This window comes from Elephantulus edwardii, unplaced genomic scaffold (assembly GCF_000299155.1).
Source record: "Elephantulus edwardii isolate Elephantulus edwardi_28Jun2011 unplaced genomic scaffold, EleEdw1.0 scaffold00015, whole genome shotgun sequence".
Lineage (NCBI taxonomy): Eukaryota > Metazoa > Chordata > Mammalia > Macroscelidea > Macroscelididae > Elephantulus > Elephantulus edwardii.
In genome coordinates this window covers 21,947,021-21,970,645 of record NW_006399765.1, presented here as the reverse complement: position 1 = coordinate 21,970,645, position 23,625 = coordinate 21,947,021, and the positions used below count along the sequence as shown (strand labels likewise).

Sequence of the window (23,625 nt, the reverse complement as noted above, 5' to 3'; positions counted from 1 at the left end):
TCCTATGTATTATAGAAAAATCTCTCCATACTTTTAAACTGACCCTTTCAAGTACAAGCTAGTTAAAAATTCTTAACATACAGTTATAAATACCATAACCTATTGAATCGCATTGTAAAGTGAGCATGCAGAATATGTGGGTAGTAAAATTAATTTAAAAAAATGTGATAAAGTCACAGGCTCAAGAAACTTACATATACCAAGGAGTACTGTGTTTTTAATAATCAACCCAGCTACATGCTAAATGGGGCTATTTTTGTACTTGAATAGGTGACACCGATTTTGACTGAATATTGGCAGCTACATATCTCCTCTATAATTTACCTCTTTATTTTCTTTCCCTTACAACTTTCAGGTAGAACTTTAGACTTCATAGCACTGAATTAACCTGCACTGAAAGCTGTTTACCTGCAGTTGTTCACTTTTGTTGAAAGTGACCATGTCTCAAGTTCAAGTGCAAGTTCAGAACCCATCTGCTGCTCTCTCAGGGAGCCAAATACTGAACAAGAACCAGTCTCTTCTCTCACAGCCTTTGATGAGTATTCCTTCTACTACTAGCTCTCTGCCCTCTGAAAATGCAGGTAGACCTATTCAAAACTCTGCTTTACCCTCTGCATCTATCACATCCACCAGTGCAGCTGCAGGTAAGCGTGTGAATCCAAGTGTATTCTATTTCATGTTTTCTCGGCCTGTTTTCTGATCTGATGAGTAGGTTTGCCGATGTAGGGAGCTTCCAAATTTACCTTCAAGAAACAAAAGAAAGTATTAACAAATACTCTTCTTTATCCTAGATATAAAATAATGGTTATACATGGGCTGTTGCAGATCTCAGTTGGCCAATCATTTCAAGATTGTAAGAAAAGGAATTAAAAATTATTTAAGCTAGAAAACCTAGTCTGTTATAAAATGATGACTGGCAGAAAGTAGTGGACCTTAAATACCACTTTTGATATTCATTGTTGTATGAGAAAATTCTGCTTTTAAAATTATTTCGTAGAACTGATAAAGGACTCTTGTTTGTGCAAGCCTTCTTTTCGTATGTTTGTAGATTTTATTTTAAGCAAAGGAGCAGCCAGATTTTGCTGGGAGCAAATAGTGTATTGACTTGTGTTAGTTTTTATTTTACACAAGTGAGTTTTAAGTTCCAGAGGTAGTTTGGAAACCTCTGTGCAAAGCAATTAGAATATAGCTAAAGAAGCAGAGATTTATTTTAAGTTTAGAAGCATTCACATCTGATAAAGAAAATGAAAAAGAACTAAAGCCACTCATTGGTTAGAAAAAACTAGAAATATTTGAAATATTTAGAGTGGGTTTTATTAGTCTAAAACTAGTACTTCTGTCTACCTCGTGACAAAGTGGCAAGACCAGTTAAATAAACAGAGTGCCGGCTGGTGTTGTGTGCCTCTCTATTTGAGTCACATTAGAACAAATTCTTTTCAGCCCTTTCCTGTTCCTGAATATTTCCCTTGCATTTCCTCCTGCATCTTTTCATTTCCTGTACTTTATAAATCTTTCTTAGAATGTTTGCTGTTCCCACTCAGCTGCACAGTATCCTCTGTACTACCCCCAGGAATCCTTAAATGGGCCCACCAGATACCAATTTTGGCTTGTCACGTCCCAAAGACACATGCCCTTAAATGTGCCCCATAAAACCATCTTCAAAGGTGAATGCACAGACTCATTTCAGTCTTCTGGGATATATTGCTTTTTCTTCTAATTCGCCTGCCTGTCTCCATCTTACTGACTTTGTAAAACTGCCTACCCCAGGCCCATTTTATTTTACTCTAGAAGAGTCAGAAAGAAATAATAAGGTCCATCCTCCAGATAAAGAGTAGGAAGGCCCCAGAAATGAGAAGCTAGCTGTCTGGACAACGAGTCGTTACTGGAGAGGTGTTATGGGCATGCTGCATTTTGTGAACTAAAGAAAAGGGTACAGCTGACAGCTATTGTAGTAACCAGTGTGTCTGCTCAGAATACCTCTTTGTTTGGCTCTTGGTTGGTTACACTAGCAGTGGTTTGTCTCATACCTAATCTTGGTTGCATGCTGAGATTTAGTTTCCCCCGACTTCTCTTCTCTCTCCTTTGAAGACATACCCTCTCCTTCCAGGTTACCTGGCTTCACCTGCTTCAAAAAATGCCAAGACATTATCCTCTGCAGGCATATGCCCCTGTATGGTTTGTGGGGTTGCACCCCACTCTAAACCCTCATTTCTTCATTTGTTGTCCCTCTGTTTCCATGTTTCTGGGAGAGCAGCAGTCTCATACACTGCTGGTTGACTTCAATGCTCTTACATTATTTTGCAGTTCCTTCTAACTTGGCACACCCCAAAGAGAAAACCCCAATGTGTCTTGTGAATGAGTTAGCCCGTTTCAACAAGATTCAGCCTGAGTATAAGCTTTTGCGTGAGCAAGGTCCAGCTCACTGTAAGGTAAATATTGCCCATACTGCTTATACATTTATAAACCACCAGGATTGTTTTGTTGTTTGTTGGTTTTTTTTTTTTTTTTTTTTTTTTTTACTTCTTTGCAAGTGGTGCTGTGTGCTGTGATTCAAAATTATTTTGACGCTGTTGTGGTTGTCTTCAGAAGATAAAAAATATGGATTTTGAAGAATTGCTTCCTTTTTCACCATTGCAAAATGGGTCAAAGGAAGATTTCTTAGGGTATTTGGCTTTTAAACTCCCCATTGCTGTGTGGCTGTTTAGGATTTTGAATAGAGACAATTCCCAGGATTTTCCATCTCTGGCCTCCTCCTGGCTGCGGCCAAACCCTGGCTCCTTTCCTTCTGTTACCATGTGCTCTTCAGCTTGGGCTGGGTGAACAGGAGGTGACTCAGGTTTGCCACTCTGGCAGTCCAGTCCAAGGTATGAAAAGATGGAAGGTAAAAATTGTCTCTGATGTAAGTTGTCATTCCACTTACCTCAGAGAATGATGGTTTGACTATAATTTGGAGTTTCCTAGTTTGTTCTTCAGGCATTCACGCTCATAAATAAATGTGTGTGACATCTCTGCCAGTGTACATTTTGGAGCTCCATTTTTTGCATATCTGGCTTATCTTTTGTGACTGAGTAGGAGAGGTAACAGGATTAGAGGTTAAGAATGGGCCTCTTGTTTCTGGTCCAAGCCTTACAGCAAAGATCATATAATTACATCTAAGTTAATCTCTTTATACCTCATTTTCTTGACATGCAAAGCCTCAAACTTTAAATGTGAAGTTTTCTCTTTTCATTTCACTAAAATTAACCTCAACCACAAATTCTAAATTGACTCCAACTAGGTGAGCTGACTGGGGTCAAACAGATTTGGGTTTGAGCTCCAGCTCTTTACTAGTTGTGTGCCATTGGGAAGATAGTACCTTTTTTTTGAACCTTGGTTTGCTCATCTGTAAAATAAGCATAATAATAGACCAGGTATGTCTATTGTGAGAATTAATGAACTATTGAAAGTGTAGGACATAATTCCTGACAGAGAAGATCTAATAAATGGTAGCTGTAATTATTAAGCAGTTAGACATTTTAGGAAAAATTCCTCCCTGACATGGAGTTTGTTTTAGCATTATTCCAAAGCATAATTATTTTCCAAGTGTTTGTTTCTGTCTGCAAGGCACTTAGTCATTTTCTAGAACTATTATGCCCTTTCCTACAGGAGTTGTTTTTTTTTCAGGCCTTAACTTTGGGATTCCCTTTATTAACTGTTTGGTGGGTTTTGAAACCTGTATTTTCTCACTTGGACCTTAATGATTTAGATAGTTTTTCTGTGTTCATAACCATGTTATGTTTACACTCAGGAGTTGCTGAAAGAGGAGAAGTTGTTTCCTCCTGAGTAACTGTTAGACTTTTAAGAAGTCAGAGGTCTGGTGTGCCTTTAAATCTGTCACAATCAGGAGTCTAACGTCACCACTAACCCTCCACTCAGAGTGCAGCAGAGTGATAGCGCCGGATGGAGAAAGGCAAGGCCATTAATAAGATTAACTCAGTTTTGTTTCTTTAGCCTTTTCCCCTTCAGTGTCTTTCCACAAAAGGGTCTCTAAAACACCCAGTGATTGCACAGAATTTCAGGCTCCTGCCAGCTGATGTCTCAGGCTAGCCAGGGCCAGAGGTCATGCATAACTGGTACTTGCATAACCAACCTCAGGAACTGTATAGAATGCTTGAGGAGACCCCTAATATTTCAAGGGGGATGAAAGCTTCTTTAACTTGTTAGTAGGAGCTATGCTGATGGAATCCTGACATTAAGACCTACAAAAAATAATACAGGTTGCCCTCTCTTAGGCACTTATACAAGTGACCGAGACATGCTTAAACCTCCAGTGCCTTGTAAATGATTTGTAGGTGAAATAAAATGATGGACTGTGGCAAAAAAATGAGATAAAAGTTTCAGTCGATTTTTCCAAGTTCCGAAATAGTGAATCTCCAACTTTAGAGTGTATCACAGTCACTTTGGGGCTGATTAAAAATAAATGTGTTCAGGTCTACCCCTCACACTCCTCCATCAGAATCCTGGGGCACGGCCAGGATGCTTGTGCTTCTCCTTGTGCCCTGTGACACTGTGAGTGGACGCCAGATTGGAAGAGCCATTGTTCTGGAGATTTTTGTTGACGGCATAGATTTAATAGTGATGGATTAATGTAACCTAATTTTAAGAATGGTGGTAACCCTTTGTACTCTGGAAGCAATAAAGAAGCTTGCCATCATGGGCCTGTGTTGAGGAGAAAATGTCTTTGGAACTTCGTTTGCTTGAGTGTACAGTGTCTAAACCATAAAATGTTAGGAAAGTAGAAGGCAGTGTTAGAACCTGGATGACACTTCCAAATTTGTACGAGTTCTCGTCGTGATGAGGGTTATGTTTTTAGACAAGAATCCACAAATGCACGGCAGCATCAAAACATTGTCTTAATTTGCATGAGAAAGTGTGATGTGTCTAATTCATGTTTACTCATCTCTTCAAGAAGTCATGGGAAGACAGTGTCTACTTGAATATTTTCCAAATAATCAGGGTCTGATATTTTAATGTTAGAAATTTCCCCCCCCCATCTCTGTTCTTACCCTCACCTTTTAAAAACATAGTTTTTAATGGAGTGCTGGGCAGCGTTTGTCAGTGGTACTTCTATTTTAAAAAATCTTTCTCTGCTTCTATAAACAAGAAACTTTAAAAAGGGGATAAAGGGATAAATCTCCAAACTAATGACCAGGTCTTTTAAAAATCATAAAAAGTATTCAGGGTCCGAGTGACAAACTACGTTCACCATCAGGTTACCTGAATTGAGAGCTGACAATTTTCATTTGTAGGTGTTTACAGTACAGCTAACACTTGGAGATCAGCACTGGGAAGCTGAAGGAACTAGTATTAAAAAAGCCCAACATACAGCTGCTGCCAAAGCTTTGGAAGGAACAAAATTTCCTAAACCTATAGTGCGCCCTTTTCGTAGCGAAGGAAGGAATCCAGGTATTATGCGTGGGCCAAGACAGGTTACTTTCCAAAGTGTGTCTAGAGGTACCCATTTAGTATGTATATGAATTCTTTCTTAACTAACTTGTTGATTTTGAAAGCACAGATTGTACACTACCAGTGGCAAATGCACATGTTTAGGAATACTTCACCTTGCTTTAAAGCAGTGGTTCCCAGCCTTTGCTCACTCACTTTTCAGCAGTCTGGAGAGGTGGTCATTCAAATTATTTCTAAGATTTCAGAAAACGTCATTGTATTCTTTAGATCAGGGTCTGCGTATCCTCAGGGATGCAGTTCTTAGCTGAAATTGCTTCAGTTTCATTAATGGTGTTACGGGGATCCTGGCACCTGATTGTTAACATGTCTCCTGGTCATTAAAAATAATGAGGGAATAATTTAAATGTTTATTACGTAATAATGCAACTAATAAGTAGTAATGTCTTTTTAAATAAGAGACCCTAGAGAGGAGACAACAGATAGAGAAGTGTGGTGAGAAGGTTGGGAACCTCTGAGGCAGGGGCAGGGGTTGGTAGGGATGGGCCGTGACAGAGCTGGCTCTCAGGTGCTTTGGGTCCCTGTGTGTGCGTGGGAACAAACCTGGGAAGTTTTCTCCACTTCTTCTGTTGTTTTTGATTTGTGTTTTCTTCCTTCAGACATACTCTCTAGTATAGAAAAATTCTTGGATCAGAGCTGATCTTAAAATTTCTGGCATACTTAAAATGCAATTATATGAATGATTTTTAAAAGTGTAATTTGAGTATGAAGAAAGACTGATAACCTTGATTTTGCAAACCTTCTGTAGGTTCTTACAAATTTGGTTCATGCACTAAATTTAGTTAAACTAATAGAGTACAGAATCAAGTAATATTTTTCTTCCCATAAATCCTAATGAAACATTTTAAAGTGGATTTTTGTGTGCATTTTGATTGAAATTTGCCATTGCTAGTGTTGTTCTGTGTTTACTATGAAATGTTTTTAAATGTGATCATGTGCTGACACTAATCGTTGAGGTTTTTTTTTCAAAAAAAGTAGTTTGTAAAAGTTTCTAAATTAAATGAACTAAGAGAAGGAAATATTGAAAAATGGATAGTACATGTTTTCTAAAGCTGATGATTCTGACATAATTAAAGATAAACTATCTTCTGTTGTCTATGGAAATGGAACTAGTTTTCCCAAGTGTTACTGCAGGTCAGATGACATTATAAGTGTTAAGAATGGAAAGAATTTAATTTTGTGGTCTTCATTTGACTTCTCAGAATTTCCTTTCTCTTCCTCAGTTACTCTGCACCTTTGCTTATGGCCCGTACCCTCTGGCATTGTAGCTCCTTTAGTGTGTTTTATGCTCTCTGAACGCCTCTGGGACAGAAACTGTGTCATTCCAAACTTAGCACAGTTGCATATACTTAGAGGGGGCAAAAAATGCAGACCCGTCACTGCCCAAGGCGGTAGGACACAGAGACCCTGCTGAGCAGAGTGGGGCTGTCCAGCGGATTTCTTGTACTGTAAATCTGTGGAAGCACGTCTCCCACACAGTGGCTGCTGATGTCGCACCATGGGCCTTTCATTTTGCTAGTGAACTTTGCATACAGTTAGTGCTCAGTAAATGCATTATTCTGTGAAGTAGTATGTGTAAACATGCATCTAAATGTAAGCAATAACCAGTCCATATAATCAGAGTTATAGCTGCTAGATATTCCTGAACTATACAGTAATTTGCCAGGTAGTGGGACTGACCTCTGACGGAATGTACGACTTTCACAGGTGACATTACCACTCCCTCTAATAACCCTCCCAGGATGCTTTGTGTTATTGACCATATGTTGATACCTAGAAGCTCCAGCAGATTGTTGCATTCCTGACCTGGTGCTTAGCAGTGAAGCCCTTTGGCCATTTTATGTAATGCATCTTCAGTCCACTTAGTCAAAAGCATGTTATTCTTTTCTGTTTTATGATAATAATCATTACTCTTCCATCAAAGGGGGAAAAAACCTTTTGTTTTGTTGATTCTGTTACAGAAAGCATAACTCCAACTGTAGAACTAAATGCTCTGTGCATGAAACTTGGAAAAAAACCAATGTACAAGCCTGTTGACCCTTACTCTCGGATGCAGTCCACCTACAGCTACAACATGCGAGGAGGTGCTTATCCCCCGAGGTACGTGGTTTAGTTTATTGTAAAGTGCAGGCAAAAGTTAAAGATGCTAGATGCTCTATATAGAATAATAAAATAACATTTCTCTGAAGACTGTCAAAGAGGCCCTGGTGGCACAGTGATGAAACATTTGGCTGCTAACCAGAGGTGGGTTGTTTTGAACCCACTGGCCCTTCATTCTTCATCCTTAAAGAGTTTTAGTCTTGGAGATTCCACTGGCAGTTCACCTCTATCCTGTGGGATTGCTGTGAGCTGGAATCAACGTGACGGTAGCATGTTGGGTGGCTTATCAGTCCTGAAGCGAGGAATAGCTTGGTTTCCTTCGGGGCTGCCAGGGGCTGGTCATTCTTAAGTGTTCTTGGAGCTTTAGGAACTGGATCTCGGTATTCTTAATTCCTGTCTTTGACAAGAACACGAGTGCTATTCCTCACGAGCAGTGCAATTTGTGCCCCAAGCAGGCTGGTTAAAGATCCCGCTTGTCACTGCACTCTGCCTGAACCGTTAGAAAACTCTCAAGCACCGTGTGTTTTAAGCATTCATAGAATTTGTTTGCTGGGTGTTTTATGACTTTTGAACTTGTGTGCTTTGTAAATAATTTGGGAGTACAGGCATAGTAAAGTAGTAATTAAAACTCCAAAATGCCCTATTTTAGCACTCCTGCTGTCAGTCATAAGATAAAAGTGCATAGATTCAGGATCAAAATGGAAGTTTTCATTTCCCTGCCCTTCTCGGGGGCAAAACTATTTTGAAAATACAACTGAAATAGAAGAAACCAGATTCTCTTAGAGTGTAGAATTTCCAGAAAAGTGAGACCCTCCCAAAAGATTTTTGCCTTAAAATTCCCAGAAACCTCACACAAAAGTGAATGTCAGGTGTGAAAAAACAAAGCAAGTTATTCCATTTCTGTTTTAGACAAAGCCAGATCCACTTTACACTTTCTAAGTACAAATGAACATTGAAAATTGAGTATGTCATTTATAAGTGGTGTGTCCGAATGATTCTCACTCATACTGTGTGGCAATTTTAGTTTCATCTTTCACAAAATCTGTGGATATCTTCATGAGGAGTCATTATTAGCCTCAAATACTGATGTAATTAAGACCTATGATAATTCAAATACCTAAGTTTGCTAGCGATTGTTGTTGTGTGCTGTAGAGTCAGAGCTGACGCAGAGCTTACCCTCCAGCAGCTTTCAGAGGCAGTTAATTGCCCATCTTTCTGCTGCAGAGCATCTGGTGGATTCAGACTGTGTACCTTTGGGTTGCCAGTGCAGGGACGCCTTACCACTAGGCCACCAGAGCTAGAGATTAGATAAGTGATTTAGGAATCTAAAACTACCAGTCTGAGATTGAACAAGCTAAACGGCCTTTTTTCTTTTTTTAGGTACTTTTATCCATTTTCAGTTCCACCTTTCCTTTATCAAGTTGAACTTTCTGTGGGAGGACAGCAGTTTAATGGAAAAGGAAGGACAAGACAGGCCGCAAAGCACGATGCTGCTTCTAAAGCGTTGAGGATTCTGCAGAATGAGCCCCTTCCTGAGAGGCTGGAGGTAAAGGGAAGGCCGTTGGAGACACCTAGGCGCTGGGCGGAGCAGGAGGGTGTTAGGAATTACATCCCCGCGAGTTTTCTTTTTCTAGGGTGTTAACCACAGGTGGGCTGCTTGAACAAATACTCATTTTCTCTGACTGTAAGAGGCCAGGAGTTTGAGTTTGGTGCCATCTTCCGAGGGAAGCCTGGCCCTACTGTCCAGAAGTCCCTTGTCGGTCCTCAGCCTCAGTCTGTGCTTGATGCCTTAGCAATCCACCCCATTTCTGCTTTTTTTCTTACATTGCTGTCTGTGAGAGCCAGAACATGACAAGATTGCCTTGTTTTCCGGGTTCTTTCAGGACTTTATATTTTGCCTCTGATAGTGCAATCTTGCCACTTTTCTCATTTGTATTAGTGGAAAATATTTTCATTTTCCTTCTCTGACAGGTTCCCGCCTTACATCAGCCTTTGCAGGCTTTATCTCAAAGATAACTAGCTTAAAACACTCCCTGCACCATTATGACCCTTAATGTAGCAAAGGAAATTTTCCCCAGCGGGATTATAAGTGTAGGCTGCTGCTATTCCTCACTGCCGTTGGGTCGGAGCTGGCTCATAGCTGACCCTCCGTTGGGGTTCCACGGCTGTAAATGGCCCGGGAGGAAGCTGCGCAGGGCTTTGTTCTGATTGTCATGAGATCATTTTGAGTCAGAGGTGACTGATGGCAGCTCAACACGAGGCTGGCAGCTCTTTGTGCTTTTGAGTTCTTGCCTTTACCAAGTAGAACCCAAACTGCAGGCTGCCTGCTATGCCCTTTGGACTCTGCATCCACGGAGTCAACCACCCCTAGACCACAACTCTTCCAGAAGGGGAAATAGCAATCCCATGGGGATTAAGCGGAGTGGAGCGTGCTTGATCCCTAGCATTTATGTAGTAATAGGTGTTGTAACTAATGCAGACATGCTTTAGAATGTACAAGAGGAGGTGCATAGGTTAGTTAAATGCAAGTCCTGCGACACTTCCTGTGAGAGGCCTGTACGAGCATGAGCTGGTTTTATCAGTGGCATCCTAGACCTGATTCCCTGCAAATGTGAAGGACCCCCAGATACTCTTGGTGGACTATCAGAGGCCACAGACCCAGTTTTTATTTTACTCATTTTAGCTTCTTCTAAAAGCATTTCCAGTGTAAGAGTTGATAAATTGTGTGACTTACTCTTTCTTAGAGATCTTTCAAAGAACAGAGTAAAAAAAATCTGTCTTTGAAATATAATGGAGCCTTTGGACGTTTTAAAAACCTTTGTTAGACAGTCTTAGAGATCTGTTTTCTTGAGTTTTAAGAAGTTTTTTGTTTGTCATACTATGTATTTCATTATGTGGATAGATTTGTTCTTTTCCCAGTCCATGGGATGTTCCGTTCTCTACTCCTACACCACAGTTCAAAGACATTGGTTCTTCAGTCTTCCTTATGCATTGTCCAATTTCCAAATGAATAGGAAGCAATTGAAAATACCATAGCTTGCATCAGGTGCACCTCAGGCTTAAACCAGCCTTCTTGCTGTTCAGTATTTTGGAGAGGTCCTTGAGAGCACATTTTCCTAGTGTAACATGTCTTTTTTTTTTTTTGCAACATGTCTTTTGATTGACTGTTGTAACCATGGGTCTTGATTATGGATCCAAGTAGAATGGAATCATTGACAACGACAGTCTTTTCTCCATTTGTTGTTAGGAGTCATTCACGACGAGACAGCACTTGGCAGCAGTGCCGCCACATGGTGTTGGCTGTTGCTCTGGTGATGGGGATTTTTGTTGGTTTTTTTTTTTTACTGTTGAGATGATACACTAGTGAAAAAGAAATGGTCTGCTCTTGAGTTCACCATCCTTTGATGTTCTTGGTGTGCTTTGTGTTCCAAAAAGACTGATCACAAAAAAAAAAACAAAAAACAAAAAGACTGATCACGCACCATTTTTGCTTTCGTTGATCCTACCTGAAAAACTAGAATTTTTCTTTTTTATCTATAATAACAAAGAGAAGAAATTGAGATGGAAAATTTATATCTTGCAGTACATGAATCAGATTTTTGTCTGTTGGTTTTAACCTGGAGTTTTGTTTCCTTCAGTCAGTTGTGACTTGGACATGACTGATGAGCAGAAGAATCTTGTGTCGTTTGCACCTTTGCCCATTCAGCAGCTTTAGGCATGAGTTTTTGTCAAAAAGTCCTAATCTTAGAGACAAGTTGTGCAAATCCTTTGACAGAATGACCCAATTATAGAAGAAAAACACCCTCTTTTCATGTTTTGAGAAGCTTTGCTATTCCTGAGCTGTTCCTTAGAAGGAGATCTAGTGGTGTATGGTACCTCAGAGGCTGTGAGGCTCCGACAGTTCAAATCCACCAGTGGCTTCAAGGAGGAAAAAATGAGCATTTTCCTCCTGTTGGATTTACTGGCTTGGAAACCCAGTGGAGTGCTTTATGCTGGAACAAGCTTAGTGGCAGGGAGGGAGGGAGGGTCTTCAATTGCCCAAAGCAGCCACACTGCCGTCAAGGTGGTTCTGATGCACAGCTACCCTAGGGGACTCGGTACACCTAGCCCTTAGGGTGTTCCAGGCTGAGCTCCACAGAAGCAGACTGCTTCATCTTTCTTCCAAGGAATCACTGCTGTGCTTTCAGTTGATAGTTGAGCACCAAGACTCCTCTCAAGAGTACTGCTGCCACACAGCATCAGATCCACGCAGATGGAATAGCTCTGTCGCCCCTAGTCCCAGGCCTATCTGGAGGATCAGTTCCTTACTTTGGGAGACTGTGTTTATTTGCACCTTGAATTTTTGTTGAGTATGACGTATTGGCAACACAGCAGTTTTGTAATTTCTATTTAACCACTTTCTGTTTGACCACATCCTTTCTTTAAAGCAGCTTCTAGGAAATTCAGATCGAAGTGTAAAACTGTAAACTTTAGATGGAAAGACTTGGGACTTGGTGTCCCACACATTTCTGCCTGTGTTTTATCTTTTGCAAAATGTGTGGTGACATCACTTGTGAGCAGTGCTTTGAAGGCTCTGCTCCCAAACAGCAATGGTGTGTCTCTGCCCCACAATTAGGCCTTCACACCCAAAGGTCTGGTACATTTAGATTGTTTATGGTGGTTTTGTGAGGTATTGTCCAACTCAGGTTTTCGTTTTAAACTTTAAAATCCAGGGACCTATTGTACGCATGCTGCCTTACTCACTGGTTTCATGTTAAATTCACAAAGGCAAGATTTGATGAATGTTGAAGCATTTCAAGGAGTTACAAAACAGTTACTCTCCATTTAGGTAAATGGAAGAGAATCGGAAGAAGAAAATCTCAATAAATCGGAAATAAGTCAAGTGTTTGAGATTGCACTTAAAAGGAACTTGCCTGTGAATTTTGAGGTAAGCTTAATTTACACATAAGACTTTGTATTATAACAGGCTAATGATATTCATCGTAAGAATGTTTTCCCTCCTGTAACACAGGAATAATGCATACATGTGAGCATCAGTTTTAAATGGTAGACTGACTTGGCAAAGCAGCATTTATTACACTCTCTTTGAGTCCTTACCTTGAGGATTCATGAGTCTCTGGATGGTCCCCCGGACAGCATCCATGCTCGGGTCTGCTGGCTTCTTAGCATGGGCTGAGGGATTCGTGCTTACCTTGACAAGGTTATTTTTTCTGCAGAAAAGGATTCATTGCTTTCATTGCTCTCAAAGTATCTGTTACCAAAAAAATCCAACACAGCCCACTTCAGAGCTTCCTGAAGTGGACCCTGTCCAGCACCTGCGTGCCTCTAGTCCCTCCCCATGTTCACGTTTGTCACTGGAGTCTTTGTTGTCTAAAATGTTAAGAATACTTTGATAGTTCAAATGTAAAATTAAGTTTGCATTTAATATGTCTCCTTGAAAGACTGTAGATCCCAGTAAGGAAGTCAAATGAGAATTCTTTCTTTCTGTTTGAGTAGTATTGTGTGCTGTCGAGTCAGAACCGACCCATAGCTGACAGGATTTTCAGAGGCCGTAAATCACATGGGAAAAGAGTGACCATCCTTCTCCCACAGAGCACCTGGTGGATTCAAACGTGTGCCTTTAGGATTGCAGCGCAGCTTTTTCCCACTAGGCCACCAGAAGTCCCTTGTACTGCCAACCCAAGGGCACAGAATACAGATTTTTGGCAAATGTTGTTACCTCAGGCAAATAGAATATGAGCTGCTTAAGACGTGCTTGTTTGAAAGCCTCTCTACAGTTTATCATGCTATGAAAGACTTCAGTTTTGTAGTCTTTTACAGTTACTATTGAACTACGCCCCACTATGCCCCGGCCCTTCCACCTTGATAGCAACCTAACTTTTAATAACAGTGTTCGTTTTTAAGCTTTTAAATTGAGTGGCACATAGCACAGTGGTTCCCTGGCATTTCCGTTTGTCTTCCCAGCTGAGTGCTGAGGGTCTTAGGAAGCACTAGCTGCTGGGCAGGTACCAGCTCCCTACGGCTGTTAGGCTAATGCATCTTGTTGTGATCCTGTAAGATGGGGCTTTCCAGGACTGGACTCTACAGAGCTGGGCTTCTGTGTGGTTTTCCTGCCAAGTGGCTAGCAGCTTCTGCTTCTAGCCTTTCCGTTAGCAAGCACACACTAACCACTGTACCACCAGGGCCCCCTGGGAGGTCTCAGTCGGTGCCATCATGTCATGACTGATAGCTGGCCCTCCATAAATCGCCCAGGGGGAGATTGCCTTCTGTCACATGTGCAGCCAGGTCAGGTTTTTAATGGAAAGTTGTTTTTGTAGGAAATGTGATGATGTTAAGCAGTTGAGTGATTGGGAAGCAGTTGGGTCTTGTGCACTGAATTTAGTGTATGTTCAACTCCAGACTGCGCTGCTGCCCACGAAGTGTGTTGGTGCTCAGTGTGTGTAGACCAGGGGCAGTACTGCCCATTGCCCAGGTGGAGTACCACTGAGGGGTGCTGGTGAGGACCTTGTCCTTTCCGGTTGAGTTTGATCTAAAGAGGTGGAAAGGACCCTTCTGGGGGGACCCTTCCAGGGAGACTGCTGTGGGCATGAGAATGTGTGTGTGGATAGGGGTGTGCGCATGCTTGATGGGGGAAGGGTGGCTGGAAGCCCTGTGGGTACCCAAGTAGCAGACCCCCTCATTCCCTTGTGGAGCCCCTGTGCTGACCCCCCTAAAATCTCATAGCCTTGATTTGATCCGTGTTTTTCCTGATGTCCTTCCATGACCATGCACGAATCCTTCATCTCTCGTCACCATGTTTAACATTTCCTCATATTTGTGCTTTCTTCCCTGCAAACATACACATTTCTGTTTAGTTCTGGCAGTTGGTTTTGTGGGTTTTTTTACTTGGGCTGCACCATTTGAAAGTGGCAGATGTCATGCTCTTTGACTCCTAATTCTTCAACATGTGTCCTTGGGAACAAGGATGTTTTTCTAGAATCTTCAATTCCAAAGGCACTCAGTTCAAACCCACCAGTTGCTCCATGGGAGAAGGATGGGAAGTCTCCTCCAAAGTGATTTACAGCCTCCGAAAACTCACTGGAGGGGTAGCTATGTGTTGGTTCAGGCACAGAACAACAGACAACAGTCTCATTAGAGAATATGGGACATAGTGCTGCACTGCAGTCTTTTTCTGAATATACCTGCTCCATTCCCATTTTGCCCAGTGTCTCAGTCATGTTTCAGACATGACGTTTTTTCTTTGCAAGTTGAAGCATGCTTTAGTTGAAACGTCTTTTCAGTTTCCTAGACTGATTATCACGTCCTCAGCTTTATTTTTGTGACACTGACATTTTCAAAGGTCAGCCCTCACTTTGGCTTTAATCTATTTCTTCCTGATTGGATGTCAGTGTTCGGAGCATCCCAGTAAGTCGCTGTCAGCCAGCGTCGGTGATGTAACTCTGTCTGTTGTTTCCCTGGTCTATTCCAGATGTGCTTCACTCTAAGGAGACTACTCTCCTTTTGTCATGAGTTCATAACCCGTGGGGGCATAGTGGAGGCTGCTTGGATGCCCTGTGCCCACAGAGCTCCCCGATCAAGGCTCCTGCCACCCTCAGTTAATGCTGTGCGAGTAACAGATTTCCAAACTGACCTTTTACTGTAAAAGAAAAACTTCTTTTTCTCCCCTTTATGTTTCATTCCTGTGTCAGTGTAGATACATAGCTTTTTATTTCATTCCACCATTCCGCTTATCTTTCTGTTTAAGAGATCGTTTCTTGATGTAAAATTTATATCCAGTAAAATTCACTCCTTTTAACGTACAGCTGATGTGTTTTGATCCACATACACAGTCGTGGAAGGGAGCCCTGGTGGCCTAGCCCACTGTGCTGCTCATCCAGAGACCATGTGTCTCCAGTTCATTCCCACCAGCAGCTCCTTGAGAGGTGGACGTTCTGTTCCCGTTTAGGTTTCCAGCATCGGAAACCCAGCAGAAGGTGGCAGTGAGGAGTCAGTGTTGACTCGATCGCTTGAGTTGGATTTTGAGTTATAGTCCCGTAACCATGGCAGATCAGTCAAGTGCATTTCAGTTTTTTATACATTTAATACTTATCTAAATAGTTTATTTTGTGAAGTTTATGTTCAAGGATTTGACCAGTGTTTTTACATTGAGTAATTTGGCTTTCATTATTGGCCTGCAGGGGTTAATTTTAAATATTCCGGATATAAGAAATCAGTCAGATACGGTTATTGTACATACAGTCCCCATTTTCTGGCTTGCTTTTTTTAAAGTTTTTTGTGATACTGCTTCGGTGAGCAGTTTTTTATTTTTGAGGCATTCCCTAGTCCACTACACTACCCCTGCACTTGTAGAAGTTCATTTCATTGATCTTGTCTTTTTCCAGCATTTCCTGTTTTGCAAAGTTGTGTCTGTATGCAGCTCCTCTTTTCTTTCTCAAAAGTTAGCATGCCGCATCTTGTGTTTTACAGTTTCCCCTTTTCACTAAATATATAGTAGAAATACTCCTCAGTGCTTTGGGGTTTCTCCTAATTTTTAATTCACAGTTGCACAGCCACTTGAAAACTTTTCATAAACTCAGTCTTGGCGAGGAGCTCAGGGTGACTCTTAAACTTGAACTCTGTGCTGCAGTTGCTCCTGGGCTTCATTGGCCTAGCTTCCTTTGCTGGTGGCAGGACATTGTCACAGACTCACTTTGACCTGCAGCCCCGTGGGTGGGGAGCACCCTGAAGCTGGAGATGCTTCCCTGGCCCATGCCCAAGCGTCTGCTGAAGTCATCGCCTCTAGGTTCATCACATCTCAGAACATGAGGAAATAAATTTGGGCCTGCTTGTCTTTGGGCTCCGAGCAGCTGGGCGGCTGGCATGGCCATGGTGGGCGCGCTGGTGCGGAAGGCGGCCGACTATGCCCGCAGCAAGGCCTTCAGGGACTCCCTTGTGAGCACGCACTTCTGAGGGCCAGTAGCCAACTGGGGTCTCCTCATCGCTGCTGTCAGTGACATGAAGAAGTCTCTGGAGATTATCAGCGGCCGGGTGACGTCCTCTCTCCACGGTTACTCTCTGACATTGAAGAGATTTGCCTACAAGGTCCAGCCTCGAAACTGGCTCCTGCTTGCGTGCCATGCGACCAGCGAGGTGGCCCAGCTCATCCAGGGAAGCCGGCTCATCAGATAGGAGCTGAGTAAAAGGGCAGCAGCACAGCAGGGGGGGGGCGGGGCACCCACTCCGTGGAGGGTCAGCGTCGTCCACGCTGCCAAGTCACAGATCCCATGTCCTGGACAGTCACCCTGAAGAAACAGACTGTGCTATTTCTAACGGGCTGATTTCTAGAAATAGGGAGGAGTGCCTGACCCCATTCTCTGCCTTACAGTCAGTGACTAGCTCACTTCTCTTCATCAAGAAGAGAGCAGAAGATGCAAGAAATTATGGATGATTTTAGCTGCAGTGACATGTATTACCTATTAGAATCTGTTAGTGAGAAACTAACAGGAAACATTACTGCTAGAATCTCTGACTGCTTCTCCATGATCATGATACGGCCAATAGCTTGCCAAATTCCTAAAGTCTTCTTCCCGACATCTGAGAAAGTGGTCTGTATATTTTCCCGCTGTGTGTGTATTGAACTGCTGTGACTTAGTGAATAAACAATGTCAGTGTTTGCTAAAAAGAAAAAAAAATTTGAGTTGCCCGGCTCGGGGCGGGGCTAGGCATGGTAACGGCTCAGAAGCTGAGGGGGCTGGGCTGGAGGAACCAGTGCCCGCTGCTGCCTCAGCCTCCTCTACACCTGCAGCCTGTTCTGTGTAATGCTTGGGGGTCCCACTTTAGCCAGGATGATCTGCGGCTCCCAGAGCAGCCACCAGGACTTCTCCTTTGGTCCCTGGAAGTGACGGCAACCAAGACCCACATCCTGAAGTCAGCAGATGTGGAGACGTTAGCAGATGAATTGCATATGCCATCTCTGCCGGAAATGATGTTTGGAGAGAATGTTTTGAGGATCCAGCGTGGCTCTGGCTTTGGAATTGAGTTCAGTGCCACAGATGTATTAAGATGCGTGAACAGCTACCAAGGAATGCGTAAAGCAGCCCGTGCTGAGGAGGTGGGAAAGGAGGACAGAGGACGATAAACAGGCTGAAGTTTTTAAACCATATGATTGGACAGATGCAACATACACAGTATTATAAGGGAACATTATTTGGAGAATCACTCAAGTTGAAGCTTATACTTACAACACATCATATAGATACAGAGAAATGGAAAGCCAGAGAGCAAATTAAGTTTTTGGAAGAAGTTATCGTGTTTGAGGATGAATTGCATGATCATGTGGTTTCAAGCCCAAGTGTGAAAATTAGCACAATACCTTCCAACTTTTCCCGTTGCTGTGGTTTTTCTTGAGAATTGATGAGGTGCTTATCAGAATGCGTGATACAGGACTTGACCGAGCTGCCAGACAGACATGTTATGGGAACGTATAGCACAAAAAAGCAAAATTGCACGTTTGATATGTCACCTTCACTGTTCACGGAACCCAGTGAAACATCCAGTACTTACCCATCAAGGAGACAGTTTGTAAGAAGCTGATATTTCCAGAAAAATTTGACCTTACCTGCAGCCTGCCGAGAAAACAAAGTGTGGCGCAGCACACTGTAGAATCTGACTAAAGGTACTGGCCATTTGTGGGAAGATGTTTTGTTTTTTTAAAAAATTTATTCTGGAACGTCGGCGAGAAAAAAAAATTATTCTGGAGCTCTGGTGGCCTAATGGCAAGAAGCTGCACTGCAATCCTGAAGGCTCGTGGTTTGAATCCTCCAGATGCTCTGCTGGAAAAGGAGGGCCAATCTCCTCCTGTACCAGTCGGATCTGACTCAACGGTATACACACATACACACAAATAAAAAAATAAAAATAATTTAAAAAATTTATTCTGACTTATTTACAGAGTTTTAATACACTGTTCTTCACAAAAGATCCTTCCCATTTCCTTTACCCTACCCACCTATTGAATTGTACAACCCTATGATATAATTAACACCCTACCCCCCTTCACCCCTCTATTTCCACCATCCCCCCGCCTTGGATCCTCATACTCACTCTACCATAATGGTTTTATACAGGATTTGTCCTTGTGGGGCTGAGTTAGTTCACTCAGCGTAATGCTTTCCAGTCCCTCCTAAGTTAGGTAGTAATTTATAAAGTCATTGCTCCTGCGTGCTGTGTAGTATTCTATTGAATGAAAGTACCATAGCTTCTCAATCCATTTGTAGTTGGCCATCTGGGCTGTTCTTGTGATGGTGAATAATGCTGCTATGAACATTGGTGTACAAGTTTCTGTTTGAGCCTCAGTTCTTATTTTCTCAAGCAGTGGAATAACTGGGTCATATGGAATTTCTATGTTCAGCTTTTTGAGGAAGCGCCAAACTGCCTTACAGGATGGTTGTACCATTGTACAATTGGGGGATGTTTTTAGTATGAGAATGAGTTGCCTTGTTTATGTGCAGATATTTCTGTAGCCTTAAAGGGGAAAAAAAGAAAAGATTATTGCAGTAAAAAAAGAGAAAGTTTGGAAACTAAGAAAAGGAGGGAGAACGTTGAAGGTGCTTCTGTTCCTTTGCTCAGCTGTGTGCTCCGTGCTTGTCCGCGGCTCCCGCCCCGGCCCTTGTTTCACCTGTGCCAGGCAGTGTGCCCTTTCGCTTCTGGGAAGTGTCTGTCACGCTTTCACTCAGTCTTTCCCTCTAAAACAGGTCGCCCGTGAGAGTGGCCCGCCTCACATGAAGAGTTTTGTGACCAAGGTATCAGTCGGGGAATTCATAGGGGAAGGTGAGGGGAAGAGCAAGAAGCTTTCGAAGAAGAACGCTGCGATTGCTGTCCTTGAGGAGTTGAAGAAGCTCCCGCCTCTGCCCACAGTTGAACGTGTGAAACCCAGAATCAAAAAGAAAACCAAGTCCATAGTCAAGGTAGGGCCCTTCCCGATGAAGAAGGTGTTTTCCTTGCTGTGGTAGATGTAGAGGACTCACTGCCGGCGCAGGTGAAAGGACGTGAGAACTAAGGCACCACCACCACCCACACAGACGTGTTCAAACCTCCGCAGATGCTGCCTTACCTCATTCTCACAGAGCCAAGGCCGGTGGACATGCTGCACACATTAGTTGTACAGGGTCTGCATGGCAGCCCGTGATCATAGGAGGTAGTCGTGACCTCGAGGTCTGTGTTTGAGCGTGGTTAGATAGTCCCTTTGACCATGAAAGTGGTGGAGATAATTGTGAGGAGCAGGGTCCCTGGGACACAGGCAGGACTGAGACTTTTTACCACCAGACCTTGGCATTTTGAGCCACATCATAAACTAATTAAAAAACCTCTAAATTTGCTCCTTCCCTCCCAGAAGGAACACGATTCCATTTGATGACATTCATAAACATTAAAGTCTGTTGTACTATCTTTCGTAATACTTAGGCACACCTCAGAGCTATATCTAGTTGAATTCCAGGCTACCACAGTAAAGCAGATAGCACTTACATAATTAGTTAAAACCGATTTTTTGGTTCTCGCTGTGTATTTAAATTAATGTTTATACTGTACTAGAGTCTAGTAAGGAGCCTCTGGTGGCAGAGATGTGACATCTCAAAAGGCTGGCACTTCACAAATACACGGGCTGCTCCACACGTGCCGAGTGAATAGTCTCCTCCTGTCCAGATCTACCACCTTGCACTGTAGGCAGTGGTCTCTGAGTTGGGAACAGCGTGGCAGCAGTGGACTTGGGGTCCCTGGGGGTCTGCTATAGGTGCAGCAGCTTCACGGAAACATAAAAATAGTGTGAGAATTACCAAAATGTGACAGGCACACAGTGAGCATGTGCTGTGGAAAATGACACCAGTAGACGTACTGAGTGCAGGGTTGCCAGAGACCTTGAGTTTGTGCAAAACACAGTGACTTCTCAAGTGTCATGTAATTTCTGATATTTTAATGGTCTATCAAGGTCCAGGTTTTACTTACGCAAAAGTTTTGATAGTCTGTGGACTCTTGCAGTTTCCCATTGTCACTGACCAGCACAATCTAGAAATTGCTGCGCGTCAGTGGGTCCTGCGGGGTGTGGAAGGAGCGGAGCAGGAAGGCAGCCCCTGGTGTCTCCAGCTCTTCCACAGGGAGTCAGCTTGAGCCCTTTTAAAATCACTTGGATTTTGAGTCATTGTTAAGACAGTTGAAAACTCGTTTTATAATCCACACTTACGAGGGAGTTTCAGGTTAGTGTTTCTTTTTTTCCTAACTCTATTCATTATCATATATTCAATTTATTATTAAACTTAAAAAAAAAAGATTACCTAACAATGATGGTGGTTATTTATATTAAATGCTGGTTTTGAGTTGTTAAGAAGATCATAAAATATCTCTTAATTGTGAGAAGACATAGCTTAAAAGCAGGGGGAAAAAAAGGAATCCCTTGTAAGCCGTTTACTCCCCCCTCGTAGCTGACCTTCCATCGGGTTCTCAGGTTGTAAATGGAGGAAGTTTCCAGTCTTTCTCCTTTGGAGCCACTGTTGGAGTCAGGCCAGTAGAGAGGTGCCACCTTTGGGTAACCTGTGAAGCTCCTTCTAGACTAGGCCACCAGGACCCTCCTAAACCATTAGGTGAATATAAAAGCGATCTTCCCATGCTTCTGCTCTCTGAATTGGCAGGATCCTTTCCGTGAATAATACGGCATCCAATTTTCCTATGTTTTGGTCGCTCAGCCTCACACAGGCCCAGACTATGGCCAGGGGATGAATCCAATCAGCAGACTGGCCCAGATCCAGCAGGCGAAGAAGGAGAAGGAGCCGGAGTACACACTCCTCACGGAGAGGGGCCTTCCGCGCCGCAGGGAGTTTGTGATGCAGGTGGGTCAGTGCGGCTCAGGGGAGGCCCTTCTGGCCACATCAGCCTCGCATCTGCTCTAGATGCAGGGCTTGTCCCGGATGTGGGCCCAGTGGACCATTCTCTGCTGTCAAATATTATGAGGGTGTGTCATTTGCGATACATCCGTGATTTAAAACGGCTTTGTCTGTATTCTGCAGGTTCTGCGGCACCAGTAGGTGGGAATTGGGATAGATTCTGCCAGTTTTGAAGATTACTGTGGTGATGGGATTTGGGGAGCATATTTTCCATTATTTCCTTAATTTTTTTCCCTTGAAGATTTAAGATGTTCCTCTTCAGAAGTTACGTTTTACTAATAAGGCGTCAAGATTGTCTGTTCTCCATTTCTGATCTCTGTAGTATTTGGAATCCAGCATTGCTTTAGATGGAGGTGGCACAGATGAGTTTGCTTTTGCACTTTGCTTATTAAATGGCATTACCCCTCCTGGACAGCTTGATTATGGTTTTAATTAATGTAAGGATGGCACAGGATCAGGGACGATTTCCTTCTGCTATTCCTAGGGCCACAGTTTGTCCGAGCTGACTCCCTAGCACCTGTGTGACAGCTGCACCTTACAGTTCATCAAGTGCCGCCCCCACCGGAGCTATTCACTGGTCAGGAGGCCCAGAAAGGGGTGGGCCTTCTAGCGCACTCATGAGGAAGGCAGTGGTAGCTTGCTGAGAACAGCAATCATTTGTCCAATGAGATGGCTAAGAAAGAGCCTTGCCAGAGCTCAGTCCCACTGTGGCCAAGAAGGTGTCCTTTACTCTGTTTTAAGATACGGGGTTCTTTTTGAGGGGGAGGGAGTGGTGGGGGCGGCTTTTACTTTCAGTAGCTAAGTAGCTGTGATGAAGAGTGTGTGTATGTGTAGAGTGCTGGAATTTGTTAAACCATGTGCTCCTGGGAGGTTAGTAGCTGGTGTCTAGTGACTGGGGACATAGACATGTGTCTATATTGATGCATGTATGTGCCCACGCACATAGGTCACTAGATGTGTAGACACACACAAAGTTTAAACATTACCATTTGTATATATAGTGGTCTCATTGTAAATTTTATATACACCTGTAAAAATTTCAGTGTGACTCGGTAACAGTAGTTGTTGAGTGCCGTCTAGTCAGAACCGACTCATAGCTGCCCCTCGAGTGTTTTCAGAGGCAGTAAGTCACACGGTACAGAACTGTTCATCCTTCTCCCATGGAGCAGCTGGTGGGTTCCAACCGTGTGCCTTTGGGATTGCAGTGCAGCTTCTTGTTACTAGGCCACCAGAGCTCCTGTCACCAACAATAATGGTATAAAATCTGACTGCAGATGCACTTGTTAGTGCTACCCAGGACCACAAGGAAATTGCTGACATTATATTAACATCTGAATGTAGTGCCAGTATGTCTCTTGGTTGGTGGTTTTCTTTATATTCTAAATGAGATGAAAGTAAACACAACAGTTTTATGTTGGAACTCAGCCGCATGTTAGAGCTCCTGCTGAACTTTGTGATAATGTTGAATGCTTGAAGGATATTTCAGCAACAGTGTCATAGCTACAGACTTGATAGACTTTGCAGTTTAATCAGAATTAACCTTTTTACACTTTTTTAAATTAATAAAACAACGTCTTGATCTTACACAGCTCTTGGTCCCTGGTGTGACTCCTGCCACCGTGGCCAGTGTCCAGCCAGAGCAGTGCTGCTGAACCCACCTGGGAGGTGCCCAGCAGCACACCATTTTACGGTATCTCCATCGTATGGAGACCACAGATGTGGAAATACACGAAAGCATTAATAAGAGTCAGATGTAGTCAAATCAGAAGTGGAGAGTTTTGAGTACTTACTACCTTTGTCTTAGGAAGCATTTATTTATTTCATAATTATCCATCGTGGCTTCCCAGCACAACTGTTTCTACGTGTTTCATAATCTGCTCTCCAGGTCAGCAAGTTCTAGCTCACAATGTTTAGTTAGCCCTGTAGCTTCTGGTCACTGCTTGTTTTATTTTGATTACCAGGGTAAATCCATTACCCTGAAGGCTCAGGCGGTGGTCTGTGTCCTCATTTCCTTCTGCAGGTGAAGGTCGGAAACCACACGGCTGAAGGATCCGGCACCAATAAAAAGGTGGCCAAACGGAACGCAGCCGAGAACATGCTGGAAATCCTT

At 42.9% G+C, this 23,625-nt stretch overlaps 1 protein-coding gene and 1 pseudogene across 1 annotated transcript in view; both read left to right on the top strand.

Moving 5' to 3' along the window:
- The first annotated feature begins 403 nt into the window (after window positions 1–403).
- The window catches only part of STAU1 (staufen double-stranded RNA binding protein 1), a 26,818-nt gene continuing 3,596 nt past the window's right edge, over window positions 404–23,625 (top strand). The window contains exons 1-7 of the mRNA XM_006881750.1: window positions 404–644; window positions 7,464–7,602; window positions 8,983–9,148; window positions 12,431–12,529; window positions 19,335–19,547; window positions 21,318–21,461; window positions 23,536–23,625. The exon at window positions 23,536–23,625 is cut by the window's right edge and continues 1 nt beyond it. Of these exons, the coding sequence (XP_006881812.1) occupies window positions 440–644; window positions 7,464–7,602; window positions 8,983–9,148; window positions 12,431–12,529; window positions 19,335–19,547; window positions 21,318–21,461; window positions 23,536–23,625 (1,056 nt within the window). The 5' untranslated portion in view covers window positions 404–439. The remainder of the gene's footprint in view (window positions 645–7,463; window positions 7,603–8,982; window positions 9,149–12,430; window positions 12,530–19,334; window positions 19,548–21,317; window positions 21,462–23,535) is intronic.
- LOC102854199 lies at window positions 16,462–16,887 on the top strand (annotated as a pseudogene).